General features: G+C 41.1%; 1 protein-coding gene across 3 annotated transcripts in view; it reads right to left on the reverse strand.

Moving 5' to 3' along the window:
* The window catches only part of FANCL (FA complementation group L), a 91,893-nt gene extending 75,407 nt beyond the window's left edge, over positions 1-16,486 (reverse strand). Inside the window, exons 1-5 of one of the 3 annotated variants that reach the window (XR_007355627.2) lie at positions 16,313-16,486; positions 14,392-14,450; positions 13,432-13,492; positions 11,852-11,908; positions 5,407-5,504 (exon numbers count right to left, since the gene is read on the reverse strand). Coding sequence is in view for 2 of the 3 variants with exons in the window: in XM_048842811.2 (XP_048698768.1) it covers positions 5,407-5,504; positions 11,852-11,908; positions 13,432-13,492; positions 14,392-14,450; positions 16,313-16,405 (368 nt within the window). In the remaining variant the exon portion in view is untranslated. The remainder of the gene's footprint in view (positions 1-5,406; positions 5,505-11,851; positions 11,909-13,431; positions 13,493-14,391; positions 14,451-16,312) is intronic. The other 2 variants (XM_048842811.2, XM_048842814.2) reach the window with 2 other exon arrangements.
* Positions 16,487-17,091: the final 605 nt, after the last annotated feature.

A 17,091-nucleotide genomic window follows, 5' to 3' on the forward strand; every position in this document is an offset into this window, starting at 1 on the left:
CTCCATGTCAGACAGTTTCCATGGTGAGCATTACCCATCTCAGTGGCAACTGGGGCAGGTCAGATGTTTGCTCTGAGCCTGGATTTAGGACCGCCCCTCAGGAAGAACTCTCCAGAACAATAGCTTCCAAAGCTGAAAAAAACACCATATAAAAGGGTATTCAACTCAAATTCAACAGGTCCTTGACATAAAATTCAGAGATTTCCTGGACGAACACCCTCTTTCCTTTCAAACTACTTAACAAGTGAACAGCAAGGGGAAAAAAAAATACCTTGGACATAATGCAGGGAGGGAGGGTCAGAGCGTCTGACATGGAGGGTCCTAGAATGAAAATCCACACTAAGGTAGAATTTTCCCTCTCAGTGTTCTCCAAGTCAGACAGTCTTCAAAATGGGATGTTAAAAAAAAAAAATCATCCCTAGGAGAAGAGAACAGATTCAACTTACCCTTGTAGAATTGAAAAGGAACTTAGATATTGCTGTGAACTCCGTTCGATAACATCCTTCTACTAAACACTGCATCATTTATAGTGAGGATATTGAATCTACAGTGGAACCTCAGAGGGCCAAACACCTTGGGAATGAAGGCTGTTCGTAACTCTGAACAAAATGTTTTGGTGGTTCTTTTCAAAAATTTACTACTGAACACTGACTTAATACAGCTTCGAAACTTTACTATGTAGAAGAAAATGCAGCTTTTAACCAACTTAATTTAAATGAAACAAGTACAGAAACAGTTTCCTTACTTGGTCAATTTTTTTTTTTTTAGTAGTTTATGTTTAACACAGTACTGTACCACATTTGGTTTGGTCTCTGCTGCTGCCGGATTGCATACTTTTGGTTCCAAATGAGGTGTGATTTACTGGTCAGTTTGTAACTCGGGTGTTCGCAACTCTGAGGTTCTATTGTATAGTGTTTGAGAAGTGTAGATGAAAGGCCCTGTAGCAGCCTTAGAGACCTCCTCATAAGAAGCATGTTATTTCTTCACCCACAAAAATCACTGCTCTTTTCATATAGTGCATATTAGTAAGAGGAGTTCTACCTGAGGTTTTGAATGAATCAGAGAATATCAGGGTTGGAAGGGACCTCAGGAGGTCATCTAGTCCAACCCCCTGCTCAAAGCAGGACCAATCCCCCATTTTTGCGCCAGATCCCTAAATGGCCCCCTCAAGCATTGATCTCACAACCTGGGTTTAGCAGGCCAATGCTCAAACCACTGAGCTATCCCTCCCCCATGTCTCTCCTATATATCCCTTTGTAGGTTCTGTAACAACCTCACATGCATTTTACTTCCTCGGTATATTTGAATTCATACAGAAAGACAACACCACCACTTCCTATCATATGAGGAGTATGGTGAAAAGACTAAGATCTACCAGATGTGAAGCTGAGAGATGATATTAGGACTCATAGCACACAGATCAAAATCATGACAGGAATCTGCATATTGCCAGAGGACTGATAAGATTGGTGGTCCTCAGGAGTCTTATATGATGGTGATGAGTTTCTCCTGGGTTTTTTAAAGTGCAATACACCTGCAGTTACTGACTCATCTTTCCCAGAAACATTGGCCTTGAGCCTCATTGTAAAAACACTAGAATATCCTTTGCTTCAGCTGACTTTGCCCTGATGTGTGTCCCTTGTAATACTAATCTCTAAACTTAAAGCAATACATAAACATAATTTGTGAATTTCCTCTAACATGGCAAGAAGATGTCACCGTCTTTGAATAAATAACCATAGTTCCTTCCTCTCAGCATCTCACATAAGCCAGGCAGCACTGGATATTGATTAGAATAGGCCCCTGATTACACTATGTGGGGAGGCGTTGTATGTGAGCAGAAGTTGGAGAGGTGTTCCAGATGCATTTAAATTAGGTTTGAGAACAAAAGACCTAAAGCTCAATGAGAAAATAATTATAATCACTGTGGCCTGTTCCTTCACAATCTTTATCCTCTGTGGCTGAGGGGTGAAAGAAATAAAGGAAGCCATTTAGCCCACTTCTGAGATAAGGATGCCACAACCTTTGCACGCAAGTGTCTCTCCCTTACGTAGCACTACTTTTGGTTTTCCAAGTGGACTTGAATGCAGATAGGTTCATCAATAAGCTTCCACTCTGACTTATGATGCACTGAAAGACTAAATTGGCTAGACTGCATTCCCTTAGTTCTTAATGTGTCTTCCTGAAACAGCCAAAACTGATTTTTCTTCTTAGTGTAAAACCTAAGGAATAGAGTGAGCACTTCTGTCCAGAACATTAACAAGGTTACTTCTCTAAGCAATGCTGAATGTTTTCTGCCTTTTAGCAATTATATATACACCATTTTTCTGCAAAAGCATTTGCTTGAAATAACTAACAAACTTGATGGGCCATAACATGAGACAGGTTATGCTCCATATCTCTTCCTTGGATGACATTGCCTTCAAGTCTCATAGGAGTTCAAATATATGGGGTCAAGTATCTCTAGACCAGATATCAGGTAGCTGTTAAATTATATTAAGAATGAGTTTACTGAGAGATACTAGTTCTGTATCTGGACTAAGATCTTTAAATACTGGATTGCTGCCATTCCTGGCTGGAAGTGAAGCAAAATGTTTGCTAGTTATCTACCAAAGACCATTATTCCAGGAGCTGAGTCAAATTATATCTTGAGAGGTATGTAATGTTTGGCAAATCAAAGGCTATCTTTTCTTCTCTCCTCCAAAATAAAAGTTGTCTTGGACAATAACTTGGACTTTTGTGAAAGCTGTAATTGGTCTTTCCAGCTGTTCACTCAGAGCCATGCTTCTAAACATTTTTAGATATACCTTCCAGGCCTGCATAACACATTGAGAAGTTAACCAGATACAGATACACGTCTCCTTTCCACTTGAAGGGAGGGATGTGGAGCCCTGCAACCTGACCCAAATCTGATGGGACCTAATTACAAATGTTGAGTGGGGAAACAACCAGACACTTTCAGGCTTGAGTTAGCTCAGCTCTCCTCCTGCCTATGACATTGGTACAGTGGTATGCTTTGCTCCTGCTGACAGCTGACAGCTTGCTGGGCTGTGCACGCTGCTGAGTGAGTGTGCCAATGAGTTGCAGTGCTTCTGAGTCCACAGAAAGATGCAGTGGACAGTAACAGCAGGGCACAGCCACTGGCACATGCAGCTGCCACCGCACTGACCCCATGGGCAGGAGCTGACAGCACTGACTCAAGTTCGGTGGGAAGGGTAGGGATTGAGTTGGAAAACAACTCAATCTTCTTGTGTTTGGGTCTGGTTACGGCCTAAAAATTAGGCCCAAGCAGACTGCTAGACGGATGAATGAAACTTGTGAATATCCATGTGTAAGTTACAAGTCCAAGAGGACAATACTTTGTATAGAATATGCTTCTCAGTGTAGCAGATACTAAAATCTCTGCATGACTCTCCCCAATCATATCATCCATAGATTTTTCAGGAGATTTATTTTCATATTCGGAAATTTTGGGAAGATAATGCTGAAATGATGGATTTCAGTATTTCCACCTGGAATATTGATTTCCTTATAAACTTGAGAGCCCTGAGATCTAAAGTGGTCTAAATGCTATTTGATTCATAGACTTTAAGGCCCGAAGGGACCATCATGATAATCTAGTCTGATCTCCTGCACACTGCAGGCCACAGACCCTCGCCCACCCACTCCTGCAATAGACCCATAACCTCTGGCTGCATTACTGAAGTCCTCAAATTATGATTTAAGGACTTCAAGTTACAAAGAATCCATCAGTTACTCTAGTTTAAACCTGAAACTGACCCATCCCCATGCTACAGAGGAAGGTGAAAAAACCCCAGGGTTTCTGCCAATCGGACCTGGGAGGAAATTTCTTCCCAACTCCAAGTATGGCAGTCATTTGGACCCTGAGCACATCAGCAAGACCCATACACACACACACACGTGAAAAAATCATCATAGTAACTCAGAGCCCTCCCCCATCTAGTTTCCCATCTCCAGCCGTTGAATATATTTGCTACTAGCACCGACGGACCACATGCCATTGTAGACAGTCTCATCAGACACTCCCCTCCATAAATTTACCAAGCTCAGTCTTGAAGCCAGTTAGGTTTTTAACACCCCACTGCTCTCCTTAGAAGGCTATTCCGGGACTTTACTCTTCTGAAGGTTAGAATCCTTTGTCTAATTTCAAGCCGAAACTTGTTGTTTGCCAGTTTATATCCATCTGTTCTTGTGTCATTTCATCTTTGTTCCTACATATGCAGTAAGCAGGAACGTCTCATGGGTTAGAGCCCATTCCCTCACCTGGAGAGCTTTCTTCACACAGAAAGCATACCCAGCTGTCTCCCTATCCAGTACAGTTACATGAAAAATGTTATAAAAAATGGTAGCTTGATTGCCAGCTGAATGAAGACCTTATAGGATACTACTTGACCAACCTCATCTCCAGAGAATTGATGTGCAATAGTTGTTCATGGAGAGACCAAATTCCCTGGTGTTGATTCCCATCTATGAGTTTCCCACTATTCCTGCCGATGAGCTGCCATGTTGTCACAGCAATATGAACATCTGCCACACACACAGTGGTCAGAAAGAGCTGGAATGGACCCAGACAGTTTGCAGCCCCGAGCAGGCTCCCTAAATCCACACATTTCCTCTTTTACAGAGTGGAGCCACAATGCCTCCCTGCATAGGAGCCCCTTATGACTGCAAAGGAGGAGTTAGATTGACCCCTCAGACAGTGTAATGTACTTTTATGTGCTAGGTTTCAGAGTAGCAGCCGTGTTAGTCTGTATTCACAAAAAGAAAAGGAGTACCTGTGGCACCTTAGAGACTAAGAAATTTATTTGAGCATAAGCTTCCGATGAAGCGAGCTGTAGCTCACGAAAGCTTATGCTCAAATAAATTTGTTAGTCTCTAAGGTGCCACAAGTACTCCTTTTCTTTTTATGTGCTAGTTTGTTAGAACAACTGTGTGTCATCTAGGCTTTTATGAAAGGATAAACTCATTTGCTGGTGCAACAGTAGCTTTACCTTCTACATGTAACTCAGATATGGTGACATCACTTATCTTTCACTATTTAATGAAAAGTGTCACGATCAAATGATATACAACTCAGGAAAAAAGCAGGAGAGAAAAGGAGAAAGAAGTTGTATTAAAAATATTGTCTATGCTGACAGTTCATAGCACACATAAAAATTGATTTCTTTATAGTAATATGTAGCATCTTACCCTTCAGGTCATTTTTTTTAATAGTGTGATAGGTCTTTTGGTTCATATAATAGTTTCAGAAAAGCAAAAGCAGTAGACTGATGATCTCGCTACCAAACTGTTCAACCTGTTCAGACTAAATTAACTGACCAAAGATACTTTGCAGCATAGATATTCTAAAGACAATCTCTATTAAGTAATGAAAAATAAACATACTTATTCCAACCCAACGTTTCTATATCTCTGACAAGGTATGAGTAGTATTCTGGAGGTGGGGGTGCATGCAGCTCTTGTGCATTCTTTAAAGCAGCTTCCTGTTTAAAAAAAAACATTAAAACACACCATTATAAATGGCACACAATTTCAGTACTTTTGCATCTATTCGGTCATACAATTTTAAAATTCATTCAAAAATATTAAGTTTAAGTAAAATTAACGGTACATTTAATTTGCTTTTGTTTTAGCCTCCAGATGAAGCAGACGAAGAAGCAGTTTGGTAAAGTGCTTCAGATAATGATCAAAATATTTTTTTAAACAGATGTTGACACTGTAGTCTTCACATGTAAATATCAAGTGTGCTTTTTAAAAATTTGAAGTCAAGCATCTTGATTGAAAGAACGCTTCACTTCAAAAGTAAAAGGTTCTGTTAAGTGCATAGCTGCCTCCTGGGCTCCACAGCCACAAAGGCAAGTCTTTACTTCTTTGTAAAATCCTCTCTGTCTTTTTTAGAACTTAGTACATAAGGGTTTATATACCAGTCCAAACCTATTCCATTTCCTGATTTTAATACCATGTGGTCTTTGGGGATGAAGTTGAGGAAGAGCTGGTCAAGTGCTTGTCCCCAATGTCCTAGCAACCAAGTCTAGGGCCTTAGAAAAATCAGACCATATGTTCCATATTGTGTTCATACACAGTGATACTCATTTCCTAGAATGATATTTAAAATGTTAAATTATTTTTTAAAAAAAATAAAATTGGAGGTATATTTCCAATCTAGAACCACTGATCAGAGGTGTTCATTGACTCTCCTCTCAGGAAGACTGGTAGTCTCAATCACAAAGTATGAAAGTAGTCAGGGGCTGAAATGAGAATCCAGGAAAGAGGGGGAAGGGGAGAAGAGGTGAGAATTAGTGCAGATGTGAAAACATAACTTAGGCCTTTATCATGAATGGGAATTGGCTATAGGACAGTCAGAAAAAGCCCAGTTCAAAGGAAGACCAAGGCAATCAAGGTTCAGAACAGATTTGTACAGAAAGCAGCACCCTTCAGGAAAGTTATGAATGAACCAGATGAAGTTTCTATAATAGAACTGCATTGATCTTATTGCATTAAATCTTGTCCATCTTCTCAATTGTTTGTTGCTGTGCTTATATATTGTACCCAAACTCTCTTCAGTTCAGAGTGAAACAAAAAAGTTTTATTAAAGGGACCAGGTAATCCAAAGCCATATCACTAGTTAACTCTAACAGACCTCAGGTAGAAAGACACAAAGGAAACACTCAAACGAAGACTACTAAATGGTGGATTGGGGGAAATGAAAGAATGAATGCCCCTACCCCAATCAAATGGAAAACCACTCCTACTGCAAGTGTGCAATGAGTCCCAGGTTTTGTTTTTTTTTGGTGGAGGTATACTATGCCAATTTGAAATAGATGTCTTAGTCATATGGTGGGGATTTTCAAGCCATTAATTTCCCATTCAATAATGGGATTGTGGATGAAAAGCTGTGATCACAGACTTCAGTCAACAATGCCATATTTTCTCAGGAAAACTGCCCATTACAGTTAGGAGATTGTCTTATAACTCTTTCACTCTGGCTCTAAGTTGGTTAACGAATGCCCTCTTCAAAATACTATCAAAGACTTCCCAAAAAACCTCACAAGTAGTGTTTATTAGCATACCTCAATGTACTCCAGAGCAACCTAAAACTAAAGTGTGCAGCAAGATTCCTGGATTTGGCAGCTGTTTGCATCTATTTCTATTTTAGATGTCTCTTTGTAATAAGAGCTAGAAACTTCAAAATTAAAACAAATACTGCAGCACAATTCTGCAAAAAGGGATGAAAATCATGTAACAAGGTCCTCCTTATTAGTTTCCAGACAGAACACTAACTAGTAGATTATATTTAAAGTAAATATAGATTCTGTATAAAATTCATTATTAGCTAGAATAAGTGAAATTTTGGCATCATGAAGAAAAATTCTGGGATACTCAAGGACACATTTTCCATTAAAAATAGTAATTTACTGATAAAGTAACAGAAATACACCATCGACATCAAAGAGATTTTTCCCAAAGAAGTTTAATATAAAACCACTGAAAGGCTTTAAAGAGCAGGGCTCCACATAATAAATTCTGGTTAATATTTCCACATATTTTGTTGCAATATTCTCAATTTAAATTTTTATTACTTTAGATGAAGGAAGAGTCTGCTGAGTCAATCTACAGAATATTCATGAAACAGATTCATTAGCATTTTTCTATGTTTCACAGAAGAGGAGCAGCCCTTTTTTTGTGTAGGAAGTAGTTTGTAACCTCCTGGGGAGTAAAACACTACATATAGAGTGGAAAGAAACAGGCTACAGTTGCCCTCTTGTCCACACAGGCAAAGACAGAGAGTACAATTGAGTAATACAGCAATGTACAAAAACAGTGCTCAGATGTCAACTGCTCTTCAGAATTTCTTTGTAAACAATTTTTCCCAGTTACCACAACACTTGTTTTCTCACACAACACACTCACAGTCCTCCCTCATCAATGCTTTTGTTAATAACTCTGCTAGGTCTTGGATAAGCCATAAATACCACTGAACAAATTGCTTTGAAAATGAGTTACTTTACTTTGATGAAAATGGAACAGATTCGTATAGCCAGTCCTCAGATGCACAAAGACCCCAAAATATTTTAGAATACTTGAATCAAGATATCAAATCTTTACAAGATATCATTTGACCTCACTTTTTTGAGCATTGGTCTCTCCATCTTAATTTCATGTTAAGTGAATTAATCCAGCACGAATGAAAGAACACCTAAGCCTAGGCTGAAAAATATTCTATTCTGCCCACTTTATATATATAAATACTTCCCATGTCATCAGTGTATGTTAAAAGAAACTGTTATTAAATTTGTAACTATATTTATATCATGTAGGAGTTATATCACAACAGCATTAAACAATCCATGACATCAGATTTTATTGTCCCTTTGTTATCTGGTGTCTCCAGTAGTTTGATTTGGGAAAATAAAAACCATGTATGACACACAACTGTGATCCTTTCTAAATAAGCTAGAGGCCTGTTAGATTTCCATTTTGAATAATAAATGTTTTGCTTGCAGACATAGTACAGTATCTATTTCTTGGAGTTAATTTATCTGATCTTCTAATTCCAGTATATAAATGCCTGTTGAGGGGCAGATACTTTTATTTAGAATTGTGAATTGACTTTTGTATATTGCTCCAATTTTGGTAATATGGTGGCAGAATCTTCAGCATTTATTATCAACTATATCTGCTTTATGTACACACTATCCAGTAAAATCTGTTTACTATTGTTTCAGAAAAGTCAGATGAACCAATTGTTTGACATTCTGCTATATTTCTTCCCAGTCCTCTTCTGACAAAGACGTATAACTACTGTCCACTTATCTTCCAGTGTAGACAAAGAGTTGAGCCGTTTGTCTATTGACTACATGGTGTTCTTTATTACCAAACTTAACAAGTTTGCAAAGTATTTGTTTTCATTTGAGACATATAGAGAACCCAATGTACACTCTGGAATTTAATTTTGCATTTATCAAACAATTCTGATTATATGTACGCTAAGGCCCTGTGTACACTACAATTGTTACCTATGTTTAAGTAGTATGCTTAAATACAAGAGTGTCCCGCCTGTTACATTTATTTTGTCCAAATAGGTTTATAACCATGATAAGGAATGGTGTTCTAACCATGGTAAAGAACAAAACTTTGTCTACACTAGACTTATTTCCTTAATTTCCCATCCTTGCTACCACTAGTGCAGAATCACCAGTGGAAGTACTGGTGTAAACAAGGTGCCAGCAGTCACCAGCATCTTTAAACCTCCATGTCATTTGATCAGCCACAACACTGTTGTTAAATTGCTTGCACCCCATCTACAGTAATATTTCCACTACTGCTAATTATGCCGACGTACAGCCACCCCGGTAATTAAACCACTTTTGCATGTCCATACTATGCTCTTTGTGTTGGCTGAACGCATCCACAACAGCAGGTCTTGCACTGACACAGAGAACGGTGCACTGTGGGTAGCTATCCCACTGTGCAACTCGCTGCAAGGTGCTTTGGGAAGGGTTTGCAATGCCTCACAGGGGCAGGTACAGGATCACATGGTGAAGGTTTCTCAATACCATCGTTCCATGGGCATCCTACTACATTGCCAGCCACTTTTCAACTGCTCTGGTAACCTGCAACCTAGCCATCTCTGTCAGAAAGCATGGATCCTGCACTGCTCTTCAGTATTGTGCTATGCGTTACGAACACAAGGTTATAAGAGGATCCCAACCAGGGGTGGGGGGACGCTATTTGGTTGGGGGATGCCTTGAAGGAGCATATTAATACTGAGCCACAGAAACATGTGTTGTGTAGTATGCTGAGCCTGGCATTGTTTGTTTGCACCGTGCTATAAGCTTGCAATGACCGCTGTGTATGCCTGAAAAGTAACACATTTTAAATCACTTTTTAAAGTAGCGCTTGGTAATATGACCAAATTGACATTGCTGAACACTAACACAAAAAGCCCACAGGGGAAGACAGGAGTGTGTGAGAGACAGGGAGTAAATGAGAGAGAGAGACAGAAACAGAGTGTGTGTAGGGCAGAGGTCCCCAAAGTGTGGGGCACAGAGGAGCATGGGGGGGGGGGGGTCATGGCCGGGCCTGGGCCAGCCCCCCCAGGGGGTGGGGAAGGGAGCACCACCCAGTCCCTCTCCACTCCCAGCTCTGCACCAGCCCCACCCCCAGCCATGGCCCTGGCTCCTGGGCCTGCCCCCAGCTTTGGCACCAGGTGTAGTCCCGCTCTCAGCCACAGCTCCACTCCTGGCCCCAGACCTGCCCCAGCTGCAGCCCCTGCACTCCTGTTCATGAGTCCCCCTTCTCTACCCTCTCCCTCCCCGAGAGCCGCAGCTCCACTCCCAGCACTGGCCGGGGGGCACAGACAGGAATAAAAGGGGGCATGACCCTGAAAAGTTTGGGGATCCCTGGTGTATGGGAAGTATGTGTGCTGGAGGACCATGACTGGTTCATCATGCTGTCTCTAAGTTCAGACAGCAGTCAGAAGCAACCAATCCTGAGGCAGAAGCTGGTGCACAGACAGCTGGCCTCGCCACCCCAGCACAGCAGAGTGTGTGTGGGGGGGGGGGGTAGGGGACATCCCAACATCAGCCCCCACCTCCCTCCCCGACTCTGCACAGCACAGCAATCTCTCTCCTCCCCACCCCACAGCAGCAGCCTGCCCTGCCCGTCAATGCAATCCTAATGCTGGGGAGAGCAGGATTCTGCATTAATATTTTGATACCGTGATTCCCTCCAACTTCTCCCACCACAGCCTCCTCTCCCCACAGACCAAGAAGATCCACCCCCTCCCCTGTAGTCCAGGCAGGAGTGCATTTGCTGCCAGGAGCTCCAGGAGCTGGCAAGCTCACATGGGCAGTAGTTACGTGAGCTCTCCAGGCTGAAACTTCCTGGGGCTTTGAAAGGGGAGGGGCACATGCCTGTGTTGCTTGATGTAGGGCAGCAGAGTTCAAAACAGTGAGCAGAGCAGTCATAGTGGGCACTGGGGGATCTCTCCCAGGGCCAATTATGGCAACCTAACGAATGCAGGGTCCACACGGACGCTTTGTTGATCTAACTTTGCCGCAAAAAGCTTCACCTCTCGTCAAGACGATTTTATTTTGTCGGCAAAGTAAGAGTTTTGCCAGCGGAGAAGTATTGTAGTGTGTACACCTCCACTGTTTTGTCAGCAAAATCTGCCTTTTGCAGACAAAACTGTGTAGCGTAGACAAGGCCTTAGTAGCAGCAACAATGGAAAGATTCTGGGAGGAGAAAAAATAGTATAGTGTAGACAGCTGCCAACTCTCCTAAAAGGATGTATCTACACTGTAAAAAACCCCATAACACAGTCGGCAGACTTGTTTAAAATTTAGTTACGCATGGTTCAGTCCTACCTCAGACAAGACAGAACTATATTTTGAATTGTGTTCCCAAATCACGCTACACAGAACACATTACTCCAGTATGGTGGGGTTTTTTGTTTGTTTTTAAATGTAGGAAAACCCCTGTGAAGACGATATCAAGAGAAGGATCCTTTTACATGATTATAAGATGGGTACCAAACCAAAACCAGAGGTAAAAAATCAATCAGGGAAGTACCTTTTTTACAGGTCCACTTGCTGGACTATTACTTCTGGAACATTCCAAGTAGTCTAATGAGTAAGAACTAATGCCAGATATTATAATTACTAAATAAATGAGCAGTCTGTAGTCCTAAAATTGCAGTATTCTAATCAGGTTCATTTTAAACTTTAAAAAGCTAACAAATTCATTCATAGCTTTCCAAACAAAAGGCAAGTAATGAGAAAGTGAAAATTAAGACCACTTGAACACCCCCTTGGCATATATTACTCACCAGAATAGTTTTAAGCTCCACCATAAAACTGACCAGATCAGAACAGTGTTGCAACCTCTGGGGAGAAAACGTTATCAATTAATTTCCTCCATCCAGTATGTTTCAGTAATAATTTTAGTTTCATTATCTATTTTCTGATATTGTAATAAATCAAAGAATGTAAAATAGGGGGAAAATGCAACAGATTAAACTATATTTCAGTTAAAAAATAGAACAAACCGATTTCAATGTCAGAAATTTTACTGAATAAATTAAGTATTTTTCATATATAATTTAACTGACGCTGACAGCCAATGCGAACAAGTAGTCTTCGTGATTCAGAGCCAATTAAAACTCTTCCCTCATTGACTAAAATTAAATTTTAACCCCACCCTCACACATTTGGGTGTGTTCAGTGCATTTCTACTTTTCAAGTCCCCAATTTCATTCTTCTGGGTGATAAGTCACACTCTCCTCCTAAAGAGCAGGCTGTAATAGGTAGTTACATTAGCTAGCTGACGATAGGTCTATACTAGCACTTTACTCGGCAAAGCTTTTGTCTGCAAAGGGTGTGGAAAAAAACACCCCTTGATCGACAAAAGTTTCACTGCCAAAAGCGCTGTTGTGGACAGCACTATTGCAGTGGGAGAGCATCTCCCACAACATAGCTAGTGCTTCTTGTTGGGGTTGGTTTAATTACGCTGGAAGGAGAGCACTCTCACATGGGCACAGAGCAGCTACACAGCGCTGCAGCTGTAGCGGTACAGCTATACCACTGTAAGGTCCGTAGTTTAGACATAGCTGTAGACTAGCTTTTTTGACCATAACTGAATGGGTAATTCCATGTTGGAAATGAAAGTAGCCGTCACAATTTTGTAGCCAGGATGGCCCCCGCAGAGTTTCTGTGGACTGCCCACTATTCTTCCAGATAGATCCCATAAGAGTAAGTTCAGACTACACAAGCAACTATAGAACAAAATTAAGCTAACACCCTCCTATTACTGATAGTTCTTTTAAACTAACTTTTTTTGTATTAAGTACCATTAGTAATAAAAAGGAGTACTTGGGGCACCTTAGAGACTAACAAATTTATTTGAGCATAAGCTTTCATGAGCTACAGCTCACTTCATCGGAGGCTTATGCTCAAATAAATTTGTTAGTCTCTAAGGTGCCACAAGTACTCCTTTTCTTTTTGCGGATACAGACTAACACGGCTGCTACTCTGAAACCTGTTATTAGTAATAAAGAACACGAGAAAAAACAAGAGAGAAAGACAAAAGCATAATTGTTTTCAGTTGTGGGCTTTTCAAGAATAGCTTCCCATAAGATGTCAGCTGCTTTAATATAAAGCATTGGTACATCTTAATAGTCTTCAAAGACTGAAGTTAACAAGAAAATGAAAAAGTTATTTACAAGACTTTACTTATCTCTCTTCGAAGTAAGTTGTAATTCACCAAGCACCACAAAACAATACATCTTTACAGTACAGTACAATGGAATTTTTTCTTAAATACTTTTAGGATGGTGTGGACAAGTAAAAGCTTTTCAGATTTAATATTCATATTTTTAAAGCTCACAATGGTTTTATAAGAATAATATACCTGTTTCACAATCTGCTGATATCCATGCAATACCTTCTTTAGACACCAACTACACTGTATCCTAGAAATACAGTTTTCATAGTTTTAAATTGATTCAAGTGATGTTTAAACAAGGAAACAGCATATGAAACAAAAGTCCATCTTACAATTTACAAAGTTCCCTCTTGCCCACCTCCCAGAAAAACAAGAATTTTTTTTTCCCCAATTTTGAGTTTTTTATACTAACATGAGTTACTTATATTTTTAAATGTCACTTTCTCTAGCCACAGTTCTTTAAAAATTAATAAGTAGACATTTACCTATAAGCCAGTCTCTATTCTAGGTTGAAAACAACAACATAATTCTTACAAGTTAATATGGCTTCATAACACATACTAGAATTTAAAAAAAAAAAAAAAAATCCTGAAAATGTCAGAGTTAACTGCCACACATTTTAGTCGAGATATTGAAGATGATGACAGAAAGTATATATATATAAAAAATAAGCACTGATAGCTTACAAAAGCTAAATTAGTTATTGCATTGTAATCTCATTAAAGTTTTAATTATTTTCTTATTTTACTAATCTTCAGAGAAGACAATTAACTGCAATATTGATCAAAGCAACATGGTTGAAAAGACTTTTCATCTTACACTGTATGCTCTTTGGTTCTATTACTTGGATATATTTGTATAACTCCTAGGACAACGGGCATGCAACCTAACTGGGCTCCTGGACACTATACTAATATGAATATTAAATCATCACCATTCTTAAACACACTTGTTTTCAGGTATTTACTACTCAATGAAAACAGTATTTTTTGGATAGAAATTTCACATAGTTATCAGACAACAAGCAAAAGAAGCCGGAGGCCAGCTACTCTGACACACTAGTATTCATATATGTACACATACTCATACCTCCCCACAGTAAGTCAGAACAAATGTAAGTGTATTGATCATGAAATATTACCTCACCTTGCATTTTTAAGCTGAAAATCCGATGGTAACAGTATCCTTATATGGAAGTCTCTATCCTGGAAAATAAGTGTTTAGTTAAAATGCAAGTTTGCAGATGTATCAAATAGAGAAAATACAGAAACAACTCATAAAGAGAAGCTGCTATGAGAAAAATGGAGGAATAAATGTATCTTATATGGAAATTTTTCTGCATCAGAGACAGCATTATTCCAAACATTGTTTCTTTAATCATTCAGTACAGTATGTTATCTTTCAGATGAACAAAATTGATAAAGAGATCTCTGAAACTTTCTCAGTTCACCAGGGTGAAGACTTTTAGGGTAGGTCTTCACTGTAATCAAACACCGGGGTTTGCTGAGGTGAGCTGATTCAGGATCCTGGGGCTCAATGTGGGGCTGTAAAACTGCAGTGTAGACATACACTAAGAGACATGCAAGCTCTTACAAAATTCTACAGGACACCTTATTTTTGTTTTTAGAAGCAACCTACAACTCTTAAATTAATTCTACAATTAGTTACACACCAAAGACTCCAAACAGTAAAAAATGAAAGGCAATTAGCATGCAAGCTATCTTAAAATTGTAGCTTTTATTTTTGTTTTAGGTCCCCCACAGTTATTAACTAATAGCTGCTGCATTCTGAGATATCCCAGCTAACACACAGCTTAACGGGAAAATGGAACTAGTTTATAGGGAATCATTTGTGTGTGCGCAAGAGTGTATGTGCGAACGTGTAAATACACAGTTTTGCAAATTGTAGAAGCCCATCCTATAAAGACTTACGCTGTCAGGTTTAGTTTTATGCATGTAAGTAGTCCTAGTGACTTCAGTGCGATTGAGGTTAAACACAGTAACACTGTCTTTGAAATATCAGGCTTTAAACATTAAAAAAAAAATCTACTTTATAAACAATGATATACATTTGAAAGAAAGCAACTACCTAGAAAACTTGCATGGTAGTTATGACATCGCTGAAGATCTGGAACAAAGCCAAGATCAAAACAAAACAAAAAACCCACACACTTCCATGTTGAATGTCTCCTTTCCCCTTACTACTTAGAGAATTCACTGCAAAATCCTAATGTAAGCTCATTTCTACAATTCTGGTTTGAATAAAGGGTTGCATCATACCTTCAGTTAAACGAGTGCAGTTTCTATGGCAGATAAGCAGTTAGAGAAGCTTGTTTAAGCCACCAGCAGGTCAGCCATAACATCAGCAAAGATACAAATAATGTTTGGGGGAAAAAATGCCCAATTTTTTTTTAAAAATTATATACACAAATTTTGCTCCAAAGAATAGACATCCTAAAGACACTGCCTTATAGTGGTTTCAAAAATAGAGGAACAATAAAATGTACCCCATAACCTTTACTTTCATCATATATTAAACCTCTGAATTTATTACATTTAAATGTTCTCCCCCCCCCCCAAGAAAGAAGCAAATGTAATTCTGCCCTTTTCAAAGGTTAAATAACTATGATTCACTGTTTCATTAAAGTACAGAAAGGTAGCAAGAAGTAACTAAGTTTAAAAGGGACATGGTCAATTTGGAAATCACATTTCTGGCTAAAGATTTCACATATTCCAGAAGTATAAACACCTACTTAGGCTATTCAGATAGAAAAGACTATTCTCTTGGGGGGGGGGGGAAGGAGGTGGGAGGAAGGGATGGGACATGGTGTTCTTTTTCTTTGTGCATTTACAGGATTTTGTATGTAATCAGTTTCACATGTCAGTGTTTACTCATGTCAGGTAAGAGACCCGCAGAGGAAGAAAAAGTAACCAGCTTTACTAATGAGGTCTATTGTAGGGCACGGACCCCGCCCCGCTCGCTGGGGGGAGAGGGGGGGAGAGTCCCGCACAAGCCCCGCTCACTAGGGGACACGGGGGACACGCCCTTAGGGCGGCGTTGCCGGTACCTGCACGGTGACGAACCCCTCGTAGACGCTCCCCTCGCGGTTCTGAGGCAGGAGCAGCGGGCACTGGCGCAGCAGCGCCCCAGCGCCAGCCATCTCCCGCCCCGCGCGCGGGCTCCTTCTCTCCTAGGCGAATCGAACCCCACGCGCCACCACCAATCCCCGCCTCCGCACGGGCTAGGCGCATGCGCCCTGCCTCTGCCGCGGGGCGAAGGCGGGCTGTGGAGGGGCAAAGCGGCGCTTGAGGAAAGTAGGGGCGGGTGGAGAGCGCGGCCGCGTTCGGGGGCGGGTTATAGATCCGCGCGAGCCTGGTACGTGGCGCGTCGTGTCCCTGCCGCTGCCCGGGCTGATCGCGCTGTCGGGCCGAGCTGAGCCCTGGTGCAAGGCAGTGGGAAGTGCCGCCAAGTGTGTTGGGCTTGGGGCCGGACCCTCGCCCCAAGACCCAGGGGCGAGACCCTGGGTAAGACCCAGGCAAGGAGTTCAGCGCTTTTTCCCGTGCGGCTTGTGCGTGCCCCTGCGCTGCCTCCTGCGGAGCTAACGCCCTCAGCTCCCTCCCCGGGCCTTCAGTGCGCCTCGCTGGAGTGGGCCCCGGAGAGCTTATCCGAGCTGGGAAAGGTCAGAGGGGGAGCCCTGGCCCAGGCCCAGGCAGTGCAACGCAGCCATTGCCCCGGTTTCGTCAGCGACTCCGCAGCAATGCATGGCCGGGGGCGCTCGCTGACTGCAGTGCAGAGCCAGGGCTGTCCGCCCCCTTGCTGGGCCAGACAGGCTCTTGCTAAGTCCTC

This window comes from Caretta caretta, chromosome 3 (assembly GCF_965140235.1).
Source record: "Caretta caretta isolate rCarCar2 chromosome 3, rCarCar1.hap1, whole genome shotgun sequence".
Classification (NCBI taxonomy): domain Eukaryota; kingdom Metazoa; phylum Chordata; order Testudines; family Cheloniidae; genus Caretta; species Caretta caretta.